At 54.0% G+C, this 12,896-nt stretch overlaps 1 protein-coding gene across 6 annotated transcripts in view; it reads left to right on the forward strand.

Annotated features, from left to right (window-relative positions):
- The window catches only part of ZNF217 (zinc finger protein 217), a 36,608-nt gene that overhangs the window by 19,333 nt on the left and 4,379 nt on the right, over window positions 1-12,896 (forward strand). For all 6 annotated transcript variants that reach the window (XM_075528501.1, XM_075528498.1, XM_075528500.1 and 3 more), the window contains 2 exons: window positions 8,099-9,805; window positions 12,428-12,544. In XM_075528501.1, coding sequence (XP_075384616.1) covers window positions 8,428-9,805; window positions 12,428-12,544 — 1,495 coding nt within the window. In that variant the 5' untranslated portion in view covers window positions 8,099-8,427. The remainder of the gene's footprint in view (window positions 1-8,098; window positions 9,806-12,427; window positions 12,545-12,896) is intronic.

Genomic DNA, 12,896 nt, shown 5'->3' on the forward strand with positions numbered 1-12,896 from the left:
AGAGCTTTTCTTTTTTTTCTCCCCCACAGACTCCATGAAGGCCCTCTTGTTTTGACACACTGGCCCGTTGGTAGTTAAAAAGACAGATTTTATCACTGGCGTTGTCTGTTAAGCATATTCTGGGTCGAAGACTGCTGGCGGCTCCGTTGGGCTTTTTCCTTATCCTTTTTTAAAATGTGGAATCGATCTGAAGGTTAATTCTCTTCCTGTGGACTGCTCATTTGCATACCGGGAGGAGGAAGTAGGAGACGACTAGGACACACAGGTGAAGGGCACGCTCTTCTTTCTTTCGGAGTGTCCAACTTCTTTTAATACTTCTCTCTCCAGGCCACCTTCCCAAGGCTTTGCAGTTGGACTTTTAATAACTTGTGAGCGAAGTTTCGAGCTGACTTTTCTCGGTCTCTTGGCTGGTCCCTCCCCTTTCTTACTGGCTAACAAAAAGAGCCCGACTACACCACCTAGACGCGATTGGTGGGAGTTTCCTCTCCTTCACCCTGAATAATCTTTCGGTTCAGCTTGAACATTTTGGTTCCTCACTCCCACTCCACTGGTAGTAGGAGTGGGAGGTGGAAGGGGGGGGGTTGTCCTTGCACTGAATTTTTAAGGTGGAGTCGGAGGATTTGTGTTCTTTGACTAATCCTCCATTTTTGGCCAGGGGACCTGCCAGGGACAAATAGGGGAGCCCTAATGACTTCTCTTGGAGGGGAACTTTTATTTATTGGTTAATTATTGGTATTTAAAGAGGAAACAGGAAAATAAGGTGTTTCGAGTCACATTTAAAGTGCTGGAATCATTACGACTGGGCTCCTCATTTCAGAGACACATGGATCAGTTCTTCCCCTCTTGGCTGCATTTATTATAAAACCGTGCGCACCACAGCAGGGTTGTTGTTACCCAACCCTGGAACACTTAATTCTGAGCTGCTTGATTAGAGCCTCAGGAGTCCCCAAAGATGGGCTCTGCCCCCACTTGCCAGAAGACACACATTGATACTGAGTGGGACGCACTTCGAATAGGCCGCCGGAGTCCTGTGAGGACCCCTGTCTGCCGAACACAGCCTCTTTCATAGCTGGGCCCGTGAACGGATGGGACCTTCTGTGTCCATGTGTTCCCCAAATGGTCACTTGTGGTCGTGCCACCTGCCAGGACTGGGTGGCCTGTGTGCTGTGAGGTTTTGAGCTGGTTGACCCCGTGTGGTTTTGCATGGTCCATTCCTCGTTTCAGTGCAATTCCATAGCAGGCACTCAATAAACAAGCTGCAGAGAGGAAGCCGGCTGCCAGTGCAGTGGCTTGTTGGTGAGCTTCAGGGTGACACAGTGGAAGTCGGTGCTGAGGCAGTGCGGCTGCCCACACTGAGTAGTGTTCCAAGCAGACTATAGCAGGGGAGCGGAAAAAGGCTACGGTTGGTGTACCGGGAGCTGGTTTCCAGTGACTGGAGACTGGAAAGAAAACCCAGGAAGGTAGATAGCAATAACTACAGGTCTCAAGTTTAAAGGCATCCTAGGCCCAGTCATATGACATATTTTAAAACGGAAGGGTTCAGTTAACATGTAAATGAAGTAAGTGAGTGTGTGTGGGGTGGAGGTGGTTTGTCTGCCCATGTCTTGATTTTGGTGGTTGGGGCTACGCTAGTTGAGTTACATGTGGAAGAGTGAATGTACTTCCTACACGGAGAGCAGGACACTGCTTAAATTGGGGAGAGGGCAGTCCGAGTGCTGGAGGAATGTAAGCTCCCCCCCCTCATCTTGTGGGCTGGGTAGAAAGTGTTCTGAAATACTGGCTTGGACCCCTCTTCCCCAACCAGTTAGCTGCTTTGGCACAATTGCAGTGGTATCTGGGACAAAGCTTTGAATGTAGCCCACGATAGAAATCTTGGCTTTAAGGAAGTGAGAGAACAGAGCCCTCTCTTTGCTCCAGCCTGCCTGCCACCCCTGCCTGGCAGCCCTCTCCGTCCTGCTACTAGTCTATCTTCCAGCTCACTCCTAGGGAATCTCCCCACGCAGTGCCCCTTGCCCAACTGTCACGTTCACTGCCAGCATTGGGATGGTGCTTCAAGCCCGTTTACATTGGAACGTTTGTTGACCGGCTGCTGTGCACATCCCCATTACTTCCGGCCCTGGGCAACAGCCTAACTGGTGACTGGAAATTTGGGCCCGCTTTGGTAATGATATGGTAGTGTTGAGAAATAAAAGGGCTAGATCTGCCAAGTTGTGTGAGAACACTTGTCTTGAGCACTGAGCCTTTTGCTCCTGTGCTCCCCTGACGCTGCCTTGGATCTGGGGGCCCCTTTGGGGAGAAGTTGCAGGGGCAGCTAGCCTGGACGTGGACAGTCGGCTTGGTTTTCTCTCTTTTTCTCTTCGTCCTTTTTTTTGTGGCTTGCTGTGTGTTTTTCCACCAGGCTGGGAAACCTTTTTCGAATTGAAAGTAGTGCTGTGGGCTGGCCAGAGTCTAGGCTTGCTCTATTTTTTGGGTCAGAATGAGGTGGAAGTTTTTCCCTTTCTCCTACCCTGTGGCAAAGGCAGGATCACTGTTTGATTATGACAGTTCTGTTTTAACAGAAGGGGGCGCCTGTAATCCTGTGGATGCTTTGTCAGACCAGTTCCATAAATTACTCACTGGGGATTAGATGGTACGTGTTCATTAATGGAAGGGAGCATTTTTCCCTTCCCCCTCTTCTAATGACAAAAGCAAACAAATGGAGAAAAGAACCAGGGCTACAACATAACCTTTCTTTGAACAAAAGAGGAGGGGTGTAGTTACTGACTGAATTTTAATTTTTTTGGATTATTTATAACCACGGCCATTTCTACCTTCTCCACATGGAGAGTTCACTCATGGCACTTAATGCTCATCTCTTTCAGCCATCACCCTTCTCTGCCTCTAAATCACCACCACGGGGAGGGGCCTACTTAAAATGACCCCGCAGAAGGATTCACACACCTCTGTTTGTGTTTGTGAAGTTGGACAGACTGGGGAGGCTCATCATTAGGCCTTGTGGACAAAGTAGTGTCATGATATGTACTAGGCAGTAAACTAGGGTTTGTGTAGTTCTTGTAATAGGTGTACACACACACACACACACACACCTTCAGTTTCCTTTGTGGAGGGTTAAAGAGTGTAAGTTGAAGAAAGCATTTCTTTTTAATTCTCCCAACTGTGTGCCTGTGCAGTTGATCCGGTCCAGAGGCTTCTGCAGACGTTAAAGCTGGCCCGGTTAGGTAGCCGTCCTAGTGGTGCCAGCTTCTGTCTCCCCTCCCCTTAGGTTTCAGTTCTCCTTTTCTGGTCAAACTGGGAGTTTTTAAAAGCAAGTGTACAGCCCACAGAATCTGTTCCTACTAATCTTGAAACGAAAACGAATAATGTAGCACTTTTAATTGATATTTAAGGTCAGGTCCTTGTAACTGACCGTAACTGATTTATAATGAATTGGGCAGTTTTTCTTTTCTAAGAGAATAGTACTTTGATCTGTGATCCTACGTAGAACGGAAGTATTTATACACACAGTCAAGAAAGTAAGACTGTGTCTTACAGCTTTCTGCCCGAACTTTGACTTGGAATAGCCCAACAGAAATGTTGAACAGGGTCTTTGAATACTTAAAAATAATTTTCTCTGACTTAACTTAGCCTCCATAGCTATATTAGGAAAGTTGGATTGACCATTTAGCTGGTGGGGTGTGACCTTGGCGAGTTCCCTGAAATAGTGTTGAAAGATTTAAAGTTGCAGGCTTTGATTGCAACTGTACATTACCACGGGCATTCTGAGCCGCGCTGGTCAGAATGGCAGGGGGAGGGTGGCGCTGGGTAGAGTTCAGAGGGGCAGCGGACAGGGAGCGCTCTTGAATCTCCCACCCAGCTCGGGAGGGGTGACTGAGTCTTCAGGACCCCAGTGCGTGGGCCTGTGTGAGCAGTTTTGTTGCGGTTGACTTTCTTTCAGTGCTCTCTGACCATTACTTGGGTCTTGGGGGAACGCATCTACAGGTTGGCTGCAGGCTCATTGACTACCAACAAAACTTATGACATGCGTTGTGGGCACTTTGGGGGACTTTGAACACCTTACCTGCTCCTTGCTTTGGTGGACACATACTGCATTTCAAGACGTGTATGAGAACCAGTGCAGTTGACGTGCCCCCGGCACAGGTCACCAGAGTGCGCGTCCGAGGGAATGCTTGAGTTGTGTGGCAGCGTGGTCAGCGAGGTATCGTGAGTCCTGCCCCAACGTGGAGCGCGCACAGGCTGTAGTAGTTCCAGGAGCTTCCGTCACAAATCCAGTGACAAAAACTAATCTAAGGAACTCCCGCCTTGAGATTTCAGGCAGCACTGTACGCACTGACAGTGAAGGCTCCTGCTGGATTTCCAAGAAGATGCTGTGGGGGAAGAAGTCAGAAAGGATCGACTCAAGGATTCACACTCCGTTAAAAACTCTGTTAAAAACTCTCGTGGCCGCTTAAGATCCAAGGTTCCACTATTTACCTGAGGTTCCCTGGGGAATAGCTGTGATGATTTTCACCTAACTAGAGGCCGAAATTAAAATGTGAGGCACATGTTTTGTGGAAGTGCCTTAGAATAAGCAGAGTTGGGGGCTTCCGAGTGCTCTCCCTCTCACTGTCCCCCCCCTGCCCCAACTTGGTCCAGTGCTTTGTTCACAAAGACGAGGGCATGTGGGCCCCCGTGCCATGTTCTGACCACTGCCACAGTGCACGTGCACGGACTTCAGCTACTGGCTCGGCCGCCCCTTATTTTACAGCCTATTGGGCTGTGTCCATGTTCGTCAGGTGGGCCAGCCATTTAAAAACCGCCCCGCTGCGGGCGTTGCTTGGCGAGTGGCTGGTGCCCCACAGAGCGGTGGCTTTGAGTTGGATCCCTTGCTTCCTGCCAGAGGAACGTTCTCTAGTTCTCTACGGTGGCAAAGCTAGAGGCCCCAGGTTGTGTCCTTTGGCTCCCTTGGGGCAGGAGGAGAGGGGAGCAGAAGTCAGGGGTACCTTTTTGAGTGTGATGGTCAATGTGAGAGTGCTAGTAGGACCTGCGTCCTAACAGTGCTGCCCTGGGGAGCCACATCAAAATGCTGGATGGACATCAGTGCAAGTTGGTTTCAGGTGTTGATTACCTGTGCCAGGTACTCAACAGGACCTTGCTCTTCAGTACAGAGAAAGATAGTTGAAAGCAAACTGCCATAGGACTTGAGCTGCACATCATACCTTCAAAGGAGCAAGCGATGTCGGGGCTAAGCTGTCTGGTCAGTGGGCAGAAAAGGAGCCTGTGGAGGAGGAGGGACCCTTGTGAGTGTGAGACTGGAGATGTGTGCTCTGTGGCCCCTCCCCTCCCCAAATATTTTCCTGTCTCTGAATGTCCTGTCAATCTGTGTGTGTGATAGTTTCCATACAGCAGATCAGCTACGGCTCCCACATTGGAGTCAGTGTACGCGCTGTGGTTCTGTGGTACCACTACGGGGAGCCTTGCGGGCAGCAAAGCCCTGGCCCAGGGTTTGGTTTGGGTGGGTTAAAGGATGGCTGCTGCCCTGGGAGTCTAGGCCCCCCAGGAACGGGATCCGCTTTGCCTGGGAGAGGAGGGTGGACAGCATTGGGTCAAGTGGCTGATGGGGCAGGTGGGCAGGCAGGGCAGGTGAAGCTGGGGGGAGTGGCAGCGCTTGTTGGGGCACGATGGCCAAGGAAGCTGAGGGGGGGGAGAGGACTTGGAAGGGGTTGGTGGCTTCCTGACTTACTGAATGTAAACACTGCAGAGATAAAAATACTAACCAAACTGTCCTGGGGTAAAACTTTTCGGTAACCAAGTTAGGTTGTTGCCCAGAGCAGAAAAACATACCTGGATCATACCGTCTGGGGATTGGCGACCTTTTTGGAAGCCATTTTAGAAAAGATTAGGACTACAGCGATTTCTGCATAAGCTAGATCCACAGAACACTTGAAAAGCCTTCACTGTGGGGTCTGACACTGGTGGTCTAGTTGATCACAATCAAGTGAGGCCATTGAGGGAAGAATTTGTTTGCTCTTGCTACTGAGTGATATAAAAAAAAACAAACAAACCCTTTTAGCACCCACAAGGGAAGAAAAGCCTGGGAACAACGACTGTTTCTTCACCTTGAAATTGATACTATGTAACTTGTAGCTCCTGGCCTCTGAGGGGCCTCTCTAGGATGCGGGTTCTTCAGTTGAGACACTGCCTGCAACCCCAGTCTTCAGTGAACCTGTGTTGAATTAGGAAATGGCGAGCCACATGGGAGCCCAGGTGATCATTTCTTATCCTGATGAGTACAGAGCCCAAGTCGGTTACATGTACAGCTGCTAGCTCCAAGGTGGGTAGTTCAAAGCCACCAGCTGCTCCGCAGGAGAAAGAGGAGGCTTTTTAACGCGGGGGGTGTGTGTGTTAAATTTTCAGAACCCCCAGGGGCAGCTCCAGCCTGCCCTGTAGGATTGCAATAGGTCCACATTGACTCGATGGCTGTGAAGTTTGTTTTTTGGGGGTCTGATGGGTAGAGTACTGGAGAACCTTACGAGCCACTCTCTCTGTAAGTGTAGGTCTTCCCTTCAAGAGGCAGGGAGTCTGGGAATTGGGAGGATGATCCCATCTGGTTTTATCAAATCTGCAGGAAATGGAAAACTGAGAGCCTGGGCAGGGTGGGGCAGCTTTAAAGCTTGTGACTTAAGCGGGCCTAGAACGTCAGCCTCGGGGGTGTTCTATCCCCCCTCCCCCATGTTGGTAACCACCCTGTCGACTATAAGAAATTAGGGAAGTGCCTTCTGCCTTCTTTGTCTCCCCCTGATCTTTGATCTGCAGCAGCCTGCCTGAGGGTCGCTTTGTAAGTTTATTCCCGCCTATGGGGGACCCCAGTCACTGTGTGTTTGCTTCGTAGGCTTTAAGAAGGGGAAGATGTGCTTCCTGGCCGCTGAGCCCACAAGTCCTTGTTCTTTGAGGAAGTGGAGAAAAGCCAGGACTTCTGTGCCCTGGAGGTGGTGGGGGCTGTACTGTGGATGGCATTAGCTTTGAAGAATAGAATAACTCGGGTGTGTGTGTGTGTGTGTGTGTGTGTGTGTGTGTGTGTGTGTGTGTGTGTGTGTGTTGGGGGGGTGGGGGAGAGACTGTTCATGGAGAACAGTTCCAGTTCCTCTGCTGGCCTAGAAAGTGGGCAACCTTGGGGTTAGAACTTGAGTCTTCCCCAAGAGCAAAGCTGTAGCCTTGAACCACCCAACCTGCAGGGTCTCCCAGGGAAGCGCCAGAGAGGGTCTGTTTGCCGACAGGGAAGCCCTCCTGGGACCTACAGAGACGGGCAGTGACGCAGCGTGATGGCCCAGGAGGCCCCGCTGGTGGAGACCAGCACTTGCTGAGCCCTGGGCCTTGCCCTGGGCTGAGGTTGAGAATGTCTTCTGAAGCTACAGGGATTCAAGGTCACCCTGACAATGGGACTCTTAGGAGAGGTCTCCCCCACCTCCCCTGCACTCCCTGCTTGGGAGGCTCACCCGGGAAGTGTGAGCATCTCCAGGCGACTCGTGGCGCCCGCATGACTGGTGTGTTTTTGGGGAGATTAATTTGTAGCTCTGGCTGCTTTGGGATGTTTGACAGCAAGTCCTTTGATTTTTGTCATCTTACTGTAGCAAGTGTTGCAGTTCTGGGGTTTGTGGAGGCCAGTGCTTCTCATAGACCTTGAGAGCAGCTACTCTGACAAGCCCCCGCCCAGAACCCCGCTCAGGACAGAGCAAGAGCCTCCAGGGCTTTCCAGGCTGCCAATCAGGAGGGTTGGAACTACCCACCTTTTGGTTAGTGGCTGGGTGAGCACTTTAACCCTGGTGCCCCCAGGGCATCGCCTTGGAACTGTATTTAAAACACGGTCTCTGCTCCCAAAGAGGCAGCTGTCCAATGACATGAGCACAGCACCCTGTTTGCTAGCTTCGCAGCTGGATGGACGAATGCCTAGCAGTTTGGTTCCTGTGCTGGGGGTGTCGTGAGGTAGAGCCGATCAGCCAGTATCGAGGAGGGAGGGGCACTAGATGGGAAGGGACGAGGTGCGTGCCCTCACATGGTCAATACCCCAGGATGCTTTGGGGTGGTCTCAGAGAAGCTAAAGCCCTCTTCTGTCCTTCCTCAGGTTCTGGAAAATCCCTCATGTCAGGATCGCTGGGATTGACTTCTTGTCCACCTGCATCCCTCCTTTCCGCAGACAGGGAATGGACTGACTGACTGGTCCCTGCAATTGAGGGGCTGTATGCCGTGGGTGTGGAAAGACCCCCCGAGATAACCTCTATTGCTGAGTGGCCAAACGCTGCTGAAGAGAAGCGATTTGGAAGTGACCAGCCCCTTTTGAACTTGGATCATTCACACGCTGGGCAGCGAGCGCAACAAAGCCTTGCAGGTGGCCTTACTCCGTCCCACTCCGGAGATTTGTGCTTGAGGTGCAAACCGGCAGCGACAGGTGACATGCCAACGCAGTCCCTCTTAGTGTACATGGACGGGCCTGAGGTCATTAGCAATTCCCTAGGACCCCAGAACGAGGTGGCTGATGGCCCTTCCATAAAAGGGGCCACCACCGCCGTTCCGTTCCGACCCACGCAGGAAAGGAGCAGCGTGCAGCCCGAGGGCCCCCTGCCCCTGGACTGCATGTTCTGCAACCAGGCCTTCGCCCACTCGGAAGACCTCAACCAGCATGTGCTGCTGCAGCACCGGCCCACCCTCTGTGAGCCAGCGGTGCTGCGCGTCGAAGCCGAGTACCTGAGCCCCCTGGACAAGGGCCAGATGGGCGCCGAGCCAGCCAAGGACAAGAGCTGCCCAGACCAGGAAGACCCAAGCTGCGAGGTGTGCGGACAGACATTGAGCGCAGCCTGCGACATCGAGGCCCACATGAAGAAACACAAGGACTCCTTCACGTACGGCTGCAGCGTGTGCGGGCGCCGCTTCAAGGAGCCCTGGTTCCTGAAAAACCACATGCGGACGCACACGGGCAAGGCTGGGGCGCGGAGCAAGCTCCAGCAGGGCCTCGACTGCCCGGCCACCATCAACGAGGTGGTGGTGCAGGAGCAAGCGGCCGAGGGCCTCTCGTCGCCCTTCAAAATCTGCATGTTCTGCGGCTTCTTCTTCCCGGACAAAGAGGGGCTGATCGGGCACAGCAAGGTGCACACCAGGGAGCCCTCGCCTGGGCCGGGGCCCGAGGGGGTGACCCCCAAGGAAGAGTTCCTGCACTTTCTCAACCTGAAGCCTCGATCCCACCTGGAAAAAGCCAAGAAGCCAGCCAGGTGGATCCCGCAGCTGGACGCCTTCACCACCTACCAGGCCTGGCAGCTGGCCACCAAGGGCAAGGTGGCCGTCAGCCGAGGGGAGGTCAAGGAGCCTGGGCAGGAGGGCAGCACCGACAATGACGACTCCTGTTCAGACAAGGAGGAGCTGGGCGAGATCTGGAGCGCCGCCCACAAAGGCCACACGGAAGGCCCTGCAAAGCCCAGGAGCGGCAAAGGCAGCTGTGCGGGCCTCGCCCACGATAAAGAGAAGGCCCGGCCGGCCAATGGGGACGTGTCTGGGGACGCGCACCCCAAGCTGGCTCATCACAAAGAGAAGCCCACGCACTGCTTTGAGTGCGGCAAGGCCTTCCGGACATACCACCAGCTGGTGCTGCACTCCCGGGTGCACAAGAAGGACCGGCGGGCCGACGCCGTGTCACCCACCTTGGCCGCCGATGGGCGGCAGCCCAGGATGGGCTCCCCAGATCTGGCAGCCCCCCTGGATGAGAGTGGGGCTGTGGAGCGAGGTGACGGCGGCTCCGAGGACGGCTCCGAGGACGGGCTTCCGGAAGGACTGCATTTGGGTAAGTGGCGCCTATGCGTGCCGAGGTGTGTCCCCACTGTTCTCACCCTCAGGGGCGCCACTGCAGATGGTCCCCCCGGCCTGGGCATGTGGAGAGCGGCTGAGTCCAGCCCCTTCCCGGCGGCGCTGTGGTCCGGCAGGGAGCCTGGCAGGGCCTTCATTTTCTTGTTTCTGTAATAGCAGGCTTGGGTGAAAGGCGCAGTCAGGCTGCTGCCGCCACAGAAAAGGCTGTGATTTTCGTCTCTCGCTAACCAAGGACAAGCATTGGTGCTTCAGCTGAAAGTAGCGGTGTTTGTGCTGGGAGCCGTAGGACGGCATCCAGAATCTTGGCTGCAGAGGCGAGGCCTTCCCCACAGGAAGGGATTGGCCCCAAAGCCATTCGTGTGGCCTCCCCTTTCTTACCAGGAGGCCAGCACATCCAGTAGGGGCAATCTTTGAGAACGTGTCCCTGGTGTGCGGGAGCGAGGGCACTGAGTTTGTTCTCCGGCTAGTTCTGGAGCCATCATCTGGGGCAAAGGATCCGTCCCACCTGGGGTTCCATTCTTTCCCAGCCTCATTAGCAGAGGGGCTCCAGCCCATTTGACTTGGCTGCGTCCTCAAGTGCAGTTCAAAGCCACGTGTGCCTGGGCAGAGGAATCGGGGTATCTGGTTGAAACACTGATTCTGATCCTGTGTACCTGGGCTGGGAAGGCACGTTCCCAGCAGGGGTGGAGCCAGAGTGAATTGGTTCCGGAGCCCTGGTAGGAGAGAACGGCACCTTGAATTCGGGTGCAGGCAGTCCCACCCCTCCGAGCCCCGTTCCAGTGCAGCTACGTCAGGTGTCTCAACTCTGTTTGGGGCCAAGCAGTCGGCTCTCTGGTTCTGTATTGAGCATGTGATGGTCGTGAGAAGAGTCATTTTTTAAAATTAAGTACGTAGATGGTGGCGCCTGCCCGTATGCAGGAAGCAAGCCTCTCACTTAGCCTAGGACAAGTTTTAGCTGGCAGAGAGCCCATGCTCGTGTCCTGTCTGTCACTCAGGGCTCAGCATCGAGCTCGGGTCTCTGCCCCGGTGGACAGTGTTGGGGGTGAGCAGTAAAGGAGAAGCAGTTGGGCCCAGCGAGATGCCCCAGCGCTCTGTAGGAAGCCTGTTTCCAGCAGGAGGCATGGGCCGAAGAATGGGGTGCGAGGCTGTTTTCAGACCAAGTATACATTGCTTAACCTTCCTTTGCCCTGCTTTCTGCTTGCAAAAGCAGTTCTGAGATCCTTGCTCCACACTTCCAACACTTGGTACCGTGGCCTGTGCCTGAAAGGTTGTAGAGAGCAGCCTGGCACAATCACAGGCGATGCTAGAAGGGGCAGGGACCAGGCTGGGATGGACAATTGGCGGCTCCCCCCCCCCAAATCAAGGCATCCCCCCCCCCCCCAAATCAAGGCATGTCCAGCATTCTGGCTGTAATGAAATGCCACCACACATCTCTGACCTGGAGTCCGTTGGGAGGAGGAAATTGTAGCGACTGCTTGGGTACGGCTGACAGTTGAGCCAGCATTAGGTTTTCCCCACTCAGGGAACCTGCTTGCAATTCCCCTGTGGGTTTGGAGTCGAGCCTGACAGTCCTGTCAAAGCCTTCAGCTTGGCTTGTGTCGCCTCGGTCAAGGGCTGCTTCTGTTTCATGCTTTTGAGGGGGATGCAGGCACCTGGAGAAGGGGCTGTCTGACTGCTCATAGGAGGTGGAGGTATGGGCTGGGAGGAGGCTCATGGGAGGAGGATGGGGCGTTGTCTTTAATTTGGAGCTCCATTCTGCCCTGCCCTGGTGGGTTGCCGTGAGTTGGCGGTGGCAGTGAGGTGAGCTGATGCGCCCGCTCATCATTCATCTGTGTCCTAACTGGATCCTGGCACTGGTGCCCGTGAACCGCTGACCTGATTGATCGTGAGGCAGTGGGCGCAGCTTCACACATGCTCCTGGCCTGTCAGGTGTACCTTGGGAAGTGGACAAAGGAGGCTACTCTGCCCCACGCCCAAACTTGTCCTTCCTTTCTCCTGCAGATCAGGCTGTGCCTGCTGCCCTCTAGTGGCGGCCGGCGTGCGTGACCTCCATAGAGGAAGCCCCTTCCTTGCCCATTGGCTGGGAGAGGAGTTGGTGGCTGAGGCTAGCTCCGGGGCCCCGTGCCCCTGCTTAAGAAGCCGGCTTCCCTCCAGGTGGGGGGACTCCTGCCCAACGCTGCCTCCGGGGCGTCCCACCTGTGCAGGCAGAGAAGGAGCCCAAAGTCTCAAACACCCAGAAAAAAGACAAGCCATGTGGGTGATGGAGGCAGATGGCCCAGGCAATATTTGGGGTGCCCTAATCCTAGCACCTCTGCACCCCAGCACCTTCACGCTTTCAGAAAAATGCTTCTAGCCAGAATATTTTAAAACCCCTGGTCACGTACATTATTGTTGTGCTCCAGCTGGTCTGACAAAATGGTTTCCCATGGATTTCATCTGTATCGTCCAAGGACGAACTCTTTCAGGAGGGTAGCAGGGAGGGCGGGCGGACGGGCCGCGTGTGCATGCGTCCCTCTGTCTGCTTCTCCCCGTGCGGGCTGGCCGGCGTCCGGGCTGCCACGGCTTTCTTAACACACACCACTCTGTTTTCCATTTTAAGATAAAAACGACGACGCTGGAAAAATAAAACACCTTACGTCCTCCAGAGAGTGTAGTTACTGTGGAAAGTTTTTCCGTTCAAATTACTACCTCAATATTCACCTTAGAACGCACACAGGTAAGGACCTCGGCGTCGTTTGAAATGTGTGTGAGTGAAGGCAGTGGCCGGCCAGCGGGCGCGCTGTGGCTGGCGCCCGAGCGGGCCTGTGTCCCGCTGCTGTGGCGTCCCGGTGGCAGAGTGGCCACTTTAATTGCTGGACGACGAACTGCAAGGTCAGCAGTTTGAAATCAGCCGACTGCTCCACGGGACAAAGTGGGGACTTGACTCCCACAAGGAGCCACGGTCTTAAAAACCCACAGTGGCAGTTCCAGCCTGTCCTGTAGGGTCGCCATGAGTTGGCATCGACAGCAGTGGGTTTTTTGTGTGATAGTTCAGTCCTTGACACCCCCTCCCAAGTGTGGCAGCTAAG

Source organism: Tenrec ecaudatus, chromosome 12 (assembly GCF_050624435.1).
Source record: "Tenrec ecaudatus isolate mTenEca1 chromosome 12, mTenEca1.hap1, whole genome shotgun sequence".
In the NCBI taxonomy this organism is placed as follows: domain Eukaryota; kingdom Metazoa; phylum Chordata; class Mammalia; order Afrosoricida; family Tenrecidae; genus Tenrec; species Tenrec ecaudatus.